Below are 8,696 nucleotides of genomic sequence, written 5' to 3' on the forward strand. Positions count from 1 at the left end.
CAGAATCTGTGGGTCACAGCATACTGGATATTTTGGATTCACCCTCCAGTGAGGCTAAGCCACTCACTTCTGCACCGTCCAGTCAGAAGGTAAGAATTCTCCCGTTTTAGGCGTTCTGAAGATGTTGAAAATGAAAATATGGAGATGGTAAATGCATCACGGAAACATTGAGGAGAAACTGGACAAATGAGATTTTATATTGATAATATTCTGATTATACCTTGCAGGGTGCATTATCTGAAACATTTACTGTTTCTGTCATTCCCTCGTCATTTCTCTGCAGGTCACTGAATTGTTTGCAATCATTGAAAAACTACAGGTAACGTCATGATCTTTCTCAGAGTAAACAACGCAGTGTAAATACAATATGGTTGCAATGATGATGATGATTTCACGGTGGTTGTGTTTGTCTGCAGGGTAGCAGATTGGATGAACAACGTTGTGAGTTCCCACTACCTCTGAAGGTAGGGGTTTTACTTTTATCTAAAAAAATATAAATGAGTTCTGGTTACCCAAAACTATTTGTTTATGTGAAAGTTTCAGTCTATAAAGAATTATTTTAGCATATCATAAGGGGTGTTTCTTCAACTTTAACCACTTTTATGTACCAGTTTTTTTTTTTTTTTTTTTTTCTTGGTTTTTTTTATAAATGAAGGTCACATTTAAAATGTCATATATTTTTTATTTTAGAAATGCCATTTTCATCACAGAATACTATTAAACACAGTATACTTTGTGGTGGAAGTTTCACTGTGGTGGGAATTATGTTTTAAAAAGATGAAACTTCTAGTGATGCACATATATACACTGTTAGAGGAAAACATTTTATATTTAGTGAGAGAGTAAAAAGCATGATTTAAAAGAGTTTATTTTCTAATAGTCCAAAAGGCTAAAAGTGCCCGTAGATGAAGAAACACCCTGATATGCATGTACATGTTCCATACTTGTACTTATAAAATACAAACATACCATTCAAAAGTTTGGTGTCAGCAAGATATATATATATTTTTTTTTAAAGAAATTAATACTTTTATTCAGCAAGGACACTTTAAATAGCCTGGTCCTACCAGACTCTCGTACATTTCATTTATACAGAGCGGAAGTACGTAGCCAGGCTACACTTTAAATGGATCAAAGGGGACAATATATACATTTATAATGTTACAAAATAATTCTATTTCAAATAAATGCTGTTCTTTTGAACTTTCTATTAATCAAAGAATCCTGATAAAATGTATTACAGTTTCCAACAAAATATTAAGCAGCTGTTTTCAACATTGCTAAAATAATAAATGTTTCTTGAGCAGCCAATCAGCATATTAGAATGATTTCTGAAGGATCATATGACACTGACAACTGGAGTAATGGCTGCTGAAAATTCAGCTTTGCCATCATCGGAATAAATACATTTTAAAAGTTTTTTAGTTGGCATCTTTAAAAAACATTAAAAAAATTCTTACTGACCCCAAACCTTTGAACCATAATGTATATAGTTTCAAGTTCCCATAATCACTATTGATTACTCAGACACGGCTGTTAAAGATTGGAGATGGCTTACCTCTCATCCTGCCCCCTAAATCTGGAGGTTATTGGATCGACCCTCCCCTGGATAGACATGTGGAGACCAGCCCTACTCTCTCACAGGGGGGATTCGGTCTGGAGAGCTATGACATCATGGAGAGAGATAGTGAAGCTAAAGTCTATCAGGAATTCTTCCGCCATAGAGTCAGTGATCATTTTTTCTTTTCTTTTTTTTTCATTTGGAAAACTTCATCAACTCTAAATATAGTTAGAATTTTTATTTTTATGCCTTTCTTTCATCTTTGCTGCAGTATCATCATTCGTTCACTGCCTGTGACCCCTCTCTTGGGCCCCTAGTTTTATCTGTTTGTCTTGAGGAAGAGGAAAATCGCCTGAGAGTCATTCTGAGGTTTGTAATTTGTAACCACCTTACATGTCATTCATTATGATGGTGTGCAGTAATAACCGCCTGTACAAGATCCTCCTGATTAGTTTTCTTTCTTCTTTTTTTTTTTTTTCATTTTATCAGAATGAAGGAGTGCTCAATTAATGGCACATTCTCTGTTTCTCTCTTTCAACAATTTCCCACGGCAGTGGAGCTGGCAAAGGTATCTCAAAATCACACAACCGGTTTTACTTCATTCACATATGAATGAAAGTGAATAGAAGTTTAATTAGCTTTGATTTGTTTTTATTTAAGATGATGTGCTCAAGTATCAGCGTGTCAGTTTTTGAGGCTGTGAGTTACTTGAAGGTACATCTTCACTTCACTTCACTTCACAATCTGTCTGTACTATGATCTGGTGGAAGTGCTAACTTGCAATTCTTATTTTATCTTATTTTATATAACATCATCTCTTTTCTTTCTGCATCGTAAGGCCCCAGAGGTCATAATGGCGTTTGATGAACACAGGGTGTCTCAAAACTTTAAATTCGGTGTCTTATACCAGAGAGAAGGACAGGTATGCAGATACAAAAAATATGATGCGGTTCACCTGACATGTTCACCAGTTTTCTAATGCCAGCCTTGTTAGTCTGACTAGGTTTGACGAATAAATAGCCTAAATGGATATTTGTAATTTCTTGTTACAGTAACATTATTTTGTTTTCGATGTATGTGATGTAGTTAACAGAGGAAGATATTCTCAGTAACAATGAGGAAAGTGAGGAGTTTTTGGAGTTTTTATCAATACTCGGACAGACAGTCAAACTGCAAGGATTTACTGGGTAAGAGGGTTACGACTCGTTCCTATTGATATTTATTGATATCAATGTGCCATATCTCACAATATGATTTTTACCAAGTACAACATGTTCCTGGATCAACATCTTTGATGATCCTGGAACAACATTTCAATTTATGTTTACAGTTTATGTCAAGTTTAGGCTTACATTCAGGGTGTTTTTCACCTATCATTTCCCTCGGATGTTAGGGATAATTTATTGTTAGGGTTAGGGTTAGATTTAGGGGTAGGGATGGGGCTGCATTTTTGGACAGGAGCATTGTTTCTCGACCTCGATCAATAAAATATGTTGACCCAGGAACGCGTCTAACTCTGTAAAATTAGGACGTGCATCGATATCAATAACAAAACACTACTTTGAAATGTGTTGTCACCTGCCATAAGAACATCAACATTTTCCATCTTTTAGGTTCAGGGGAGGTCTGGATGTCTCTCATGGCCAGACAGGAAATGAAGCAGTTTTCACTTCCTTCCATGGACGAGAGATTATGTTCCATGTTGTCACCAAACTGCCGTTCACAGAAGGAGATACACAACAGGTTAAATTGAATGAATGTGTGTGTGTTTTTAAATGAAAATAATCAATTAACCTCATTTACCAAACTTCTGTAACATAGCTAATGCATGTTATGTATGCTAACATTCAGACCAACAGCACGACTCTGGTGTTTTGCTTTTAAGCAACAGTTCAACAATAAACAAGAAGTTAATATTGAGTAACTTACATTTTAGACGAAACATTAATAACTGCTTAATGTATTTTTGCATCGGCAATAAAAAAATTCCCAATCTGCGTCTCCCATCAACACACAGTAGTGGTGGTGATTCGTTCCCAAATGAATCAGTGTGGTTGAATGAATCTGTCGAGTCACTGTTTCGTTCATGAATTAATGATTCACTAAAAAGTCACTACTCACGCTACCTACTGGTGTATCGGTATAACTTGCTAAAAGAACCCATGAAATCCTCACCACTAATACACAGAATGGAACAATCACAGACAAGCGGAGTGATAAGTGCTTGAATATCCTTCATAAAAACAAACAAAAGTCTTCTTTTCAGTCTTTCTTGAATTACAACTCTACTCTTCTGTTTTTCCTCCTCAGTTGCAGAGAAAGAGACACATTGGGAATGATATTGTTGCCCTGGTTTACCAAGAGGGTCACACTCCCTTTATTTCGGATGTGATCAGATCCCACTTCTTGCATTGTTTCATTGCAGTGCGGAGAATAAAGAGAGAAAATGAGGGAGATGGAGGATCATTTCAGGTAAAAAAAAAAAAAAAAAAAGGAAGCAGCTGCATTTAGCTTTATCAACACTCTTTTTTAAATTATTTTATTTTATTTGTAGATTTATATTTCAATAAAAAATACAAACATTAAAGAGCCACAAAGAACAAGTGAGGAATAAGGTGAAAAGTGAAGTGATTATGTAAATGTAAATCAGAAGAAAATATGTTACAGTTTAAATTTAGGATACTTTGCTTTGTCAATGTGGTATTTACCCATCATAAAAATAAAATTGAATGTTTAGCACCTTATTGTCAGAAACATCAGAGTTAAAATGCTTTATCAGCACTCACTGTGTACTTCAAAATCTTCAAAATCTCTTGTTTGATTGACAGGTATCTATCACCGCTAGGGAGGATGTGCCTCCATTTGGCCCACCCCTTCCTACACCGCCCATTTTTACTGAGGTGAGATCACATGACTTATAATAATTCAGAGGTTTCTGCTGGGCAGCTTTCAATTCTCTTACATCAGTACAATTATTTACCATTTGGTCTCAAATAAGAAACATGATAGACCCACTACATTTCCTTTGCCATACATGAATGTTTATCAAATATAAAATCAAAAAAAAAAAAAAACTTTTTAATTAGTCCCTGACAATGCTCTGAATTTCTACTTCCAGGGCTCAGTTTTAAGAGAGTTCCTTTTGACCAAACTTATAAACGCTGAAATCTCTTGTTACAAGGCAGAGAAATTCAGTCGACTAGAGGTAACCAACCAGACATAAAACACCTAACCATTCTCTTACATCACAGCCTTATTTCATAACACTTGTGCTTCTATTTCTCTCCTATTGTGATCTCAGTCACGTACTCGTTCGTCTCTCTTGGAAGCACTGCGATCTGAACTGTCTTCCCGTTCCCAATGCATGCTGGGAGAGCCGTCACTGCCCAGCGTCCCCCTCACTGAAGGGGGGAGGAGTGTTCCAGAGGGTGGTGGAGGATTCATTGAGAACTTTAAGGTAGATAATCTCAGAGCAATATACAGTAGGCCTTGATATTGTTACTGGATAGTGCTTGTTACTGTTTGACATTAAAATGAGCATCAAATAAATCACTTTATGTCTCCCTTTCCATCTTAAGAGAGCTATTAGAGTGCGAAGCCACTCATTCGATACCTTGGGAGTACCAAAGAAGGCAGGTGGTGTAGCAGGGCAGCGACCAAAGGTCAGCAAATACCAATAACACACTAATATTCTCTTAAAACATGTGACATATATTTTATCATAATTTTTGTGGTTTTGCTAAAGTATGACCATCTTTTCATTTTTTTTTTCTTTTACTGCTAAAACACTGGAAAAGGATGGTGAAAGGTAAGAACAAGTATATGAAATATTTGATAATTTAACTTTGATGTTAAGTGCAATGCAACTCACAGCTTCTCACACAAGTTGTGTAGTTTTATATTTTACTTCACTCACAGTGAACAGACGAGCGGAGTGGGATGCACTGAAATGAGAGGTCAAACCAGTCCCCAGGATGAACTATAGATGAAGGATGTGTCGCTATTTCGAGACTAAGCACAAAAAAACTTCCAAGACTTCAAGATAGGTGCTTACCATCCAGTAAAGACTGCAAAGCACAATTAAGTAAATAGATAATTTAACTTAAACTTTGTATTAAGGTAAGTTGTGACTAGCTGCAAGTGCAATCATAAAGATATGAATATATAAGATTTCATATTATGTATATCATTATTTGAATGTCTTCTTTGAAGTGGCATAGAGTATTCAGTGGCTGCTAATAACCAATGTACCCCAGTGAAGGTGGTTTTAATTTCTGGAATTGAACAATTTTTCTATCCAACTGTGATTAAATGTGTATTTCAAATATTTTTCAGTTTGATCTGCAACGAGAGACCCAATAAATCTGATTAGAACGTTATGTATTATTCAACCTGTCAGGAGCAGGTTGGGGAAATGCAGTATTTTATATCCACCCTATTTTTTTCTACATCAAATATCTATAAAAATCTATACACCGTATGTGCAAGATGTCAGTCACTTCCAGTTTTTAGTTATACAAAAGTGTCATGTTGCTTTATTGCAAACTGTGTTTTTCTTAGGTAAACTGATTTGTAGCACAAATAGCTTTACCATACTGCACTTTAGTCATTTACTTGGCCAGAAATCTCACATTCACATGAAAAATTAGGTAGATTCGGTAGGAACTTAGACCATATTCCACAATACACTTAATTTAACTCAAGTCACAAAATAAAATTGCAACAAATCCCTTTGGGTCCATTTAGAAACCTTTGGTGTAACCTGCATTGGGAAAATGTTGAAGCTCATGATGTAATTTATGAGTAATTCATTAATGGTAACATTAAACAATGTTACACTTGAAAAGGACAAGCACAATACAATTAGGAATAAACCATTTTATTGAAAATTTGATGGAGAAGAGAAACAAAAGCAAGCACTGCTGAGTATCTCCACCCCACTGAAAGGGAAGAGTTTAATCCTCCTCTTCATCATCACCGCCTCCACCGCCACCCTGGGCCTTCTTGGCGTTCTTTCTCTTCACACGACCAGGGCGACCACCACCGTATGGAGAGCGGAGAGAGAAGTCGATGTGCTTCTGGCTGTCCAGCCTCACCACAAAGGAGGGGATGTTCACAACTTGCTTGCGCACCCTGCAGAATAACAGAAAAATAAAATGTAGCCACATGCACTGAAGGTTATTCACTTCAAGAACTGATGTTGCTGCTCTCGAGGCCTCATTGACGAGGAATTCTTGACACCACTGACAATCTGACAGTTTTAATTGTTTTAATCACTGGCCAAGAGAATTGTAGCAACATTACAGTACAAGACCTGCCAAAGTGCCCACATACGTTACCTGGTAGACTCTGTTTCATGCAATAAAGCACCCCAGACGTCATGGAAAGCTCTGGGTTTTGGGCTTTTATTACAAGCAAAGGTATACGGTTTAATCACCGAATTGACCTTGCAGAATATTTCATTCCCACTCACCGGGAGGAGTTTAAACATGGTCAGCTAATGAAAGAGGAAGAAAACCTCAATGCACAAGTGTTCAGGGAAATGGTTTACAATGTTAAAAATTCCTAAACTAAGAGGGTTCTACACATCCACCATTCTTCTGAATCTTACCGGATGTGCCTCTGACGGATGAGCACACGTGCGTGGTGGATGCTCTTGGCAAGGCCAAGCTTGAAGACCTGGGTCTGCAGCCTCCTCTCCAAGAAATCCTCCACTTTCAAGCCCAGAATGTAATCGAGCTTCATCTTGCCCTCATCCAGCACTCCAATACGCACCAGACGCCTAAGCAAAGCATTACCTAGAATAAGATAAAATGGTGAGAAGGGATAGATACAATACCAAACATCAAAGTTAAAAGCAAATAAATGGCCTCATTGACGAGGAATTCTAGGCAGCACTGACAATCAGACTTGTAACATTTTAATCATTGGCCACTCAGTTTCAGATACAAGTCACATTTCATCTACCTTCAAACAGACGTCTAGCATCCTTCTCATCCAGAGTGAGAAGCTCTCTGGCAGCTTTGCGGATTTTGGCCAGAGTGAACTTCACACGCCAGACTTCTCTCTTGTTTCTGAGTCCATACTCGCCTGTGGAAAAGAGGATTTTAAATGTATAGTCCCATCACAGTAGGGACACAAGTCAAAAAAAAAAAAAGTTTCCTTCGTTTTGTTCTCACCAATGAGTTTCAACTCCTGGTCGAGACGTGACTTCTCGAAGGGACGTCTGGGGGTGACGTATGTCTTACTACAAACCCAACTCCTGGCAACCGGCATGGCGACTTACTGACGCCTGTGAATTAAAAACATTTAATTTGACATTGTTACTTAATAAATAAAGTCATACATTTAAGGTTTAACAGTTAATCAGCACAGTGTTACCTCTTATCTTTGCAAAAGCATATGCCTTCGTATCAAAACATTTTATTCTATAATATGGCTTTAAAATCTACTTGGAAGAACCATTATGTAGTCAACCGTTTAGGCGGAAATTAAATGAACAAATGATGAGCATGAGAGATACTTCATGACTAGGCCGGAACGCCTTATGGAAACACGTTGCGCTACACCGCGCGATAAAGCTCATTTCTCTGCATAATGTAGCCAACTAAAATACTGGAAGTGAAAATCGGTACCTTGCTATGCACACGTTTCTTAATGCTATATTAAAAACCTTCAAAGCACGAACGGTGAGAAATTATGACAGAAATAGTGAGGACCAGGCCGCCATTACCTGTCTGTGTCAGGCTCGCAGAGTAAAGAGAACGTGTTCACGGCCTGCCGGAAATTTATATACGGCTTTTAAACTACAGTACCCACAACGCTTTGCGCCTTCCGTTTAAATCACTATTTATGAATTATTTGCTTCCCCCTACTGGCCAAAAGGCGCATTTCCATAAAATGGCTACTTCTATAAACAACAGAGAAATGATTTGATGTCCATTATTCACAAAGGAATTCAAAACGCCTTATTCAGAACTGGGCGAACAGAAGACAAACGCCCATGAAGACTATATGGTCTTTAAGTGGAACTGGAACAGTTTTCAAAGCACATGATTGACTCAACGAAGTCATATTACAAGTAGGGAAACTTGATTCAAGTGTTGCCGCACTGTTGTGACCTTGGTAATGAATT

General features: G+C 37.4%; 2 protein-coding genes across 2 annotated transcripts in view; one reads left to right on the plus strand and one right to left on the minus strand.

Annotated features, from left to right (window-relative positions):
* The window catches only part of rap1gapl (RAP1 GTPase activating protein-like), a gene marked incomplete at its 5' end in the record, with an annotated part of 6,872 nt that extends 965 nt beyond the window's left edge, over positions 1–5,907 (plus strand). Inside the window, 17 exons of the mRNA XM_079895224.1 lie at positions 4–89; positions 284–319; positions 417–464; positions 1,528–1,725; positions 1,833–1,930; positions 2,051–2,129; positions 2,222–2,275; positions 2,400–2,483; positions 2,648–2,748; positions 3,175–3,304; positions 3,872–4,033; positions 4,390–4,461; positions 4,680–4,766; positions 4,863–5,018; positions 5,140–5,223; positions 5,359–5,369; positions 5,480–5,907. Of these exons, the coding sequence (XP_079751350.1) occupies positions 4–89; positions 284–319; positions 417–464; positions 1,528–1,725; positions 1,833–1,930; positions 2,051–2,129; positions 2,222–2,275; positions 2,400–2,483; positions 2,648–2,748; positions 3,175–3,304; positions 3,872–4,033; positions 4,390–4,461; positions 4,680–4,766; positions 4,863–5,018; positions 5,140–5,223; positions 5,359–5,369; positions 5,480–5,546 (1,553 nt within the window). The 3' untranslated portion in view covers positions 5,547–5,907. The remainder of the gene's footprint in view (positions 1–3; positions 90–283; positions 320–416; positions 465–1,527; positions 1,726–1,832; positions 1,931–2,050; positions 2,130–2,221; positions 2,276–2,399; positions 2,484–2,647; positions 2,749–3,174; positions 3,305–3,871; positions 4,034–4,389; positions 4,462–4,679; positions 4,767–4,862; positions 5,019–5,139; positions 5,224–5,358; positions 5,370–5,479) is intronic.
* A 517-nt stretch (positions 5,908–6,424) lies between these two features.
* On the minus strand, positions 6,425–8,368 carry rps9 (ribosomal protein S9). The gene is made up of 5 exons (XM_079895780.1): positions 8,295–8,368; positions 7,741–7,853; positions 7,529–7,651; positions 7,173–7,359; positions 6,425–6,694 (listed from the first exon to the last, which is right to left on the minus strand). The coding sequence occupies exons 2-5, from the start codon at positions 7,835–7,837 to the stop codon at positions 6,517–6,519; spliced, it is 585 nt and encodes a 194-aa protein (XP_079751906.1). The 5' UTR covers positions 7,838–7,853; positions 8,295–8,368; the 3' UTR covers positions 6,425–6,516.
* Positions 8,369–8,696: the final 328 nt, after the last annotated feature.

This window comes from Squalius cephalus (genome assembly GCF_949319135.1).
Source record: "Squalius cephalus genome assembly, chromosome: 15".
NCBI lineage: Eukaryota > Metazoa > Chordata > Actinopteri > Cypriniformes > Leuciscidae > Squalius > Squalius cephalus.

Excerpts from the sequence above, each read along its gene's own strand:
- rps9 (XM_079895780.1), bottom strand. The coding sequence starts at position 7,837 with ATGCCGGTTGCCAGGAGTTGGGTTTGTAGTAAGACATACGTCACCCCC. Across the intron at positions 7,652-7,740 it reads CCAGGAGTTGAAACTCATTG|GCGAGTATGGACTCAGAAAC; the intron begins GTGAGAACAAAA and ends TCTTTTCCACAG. Across the intron at positions 7,360-7,528 it reads TGCTAGACGTCTGTTTGAAG|GTAATGCTTTGCTTAGGCGT; the intron begins GTAGATGAAATG and ends ATCTTATTCTAG.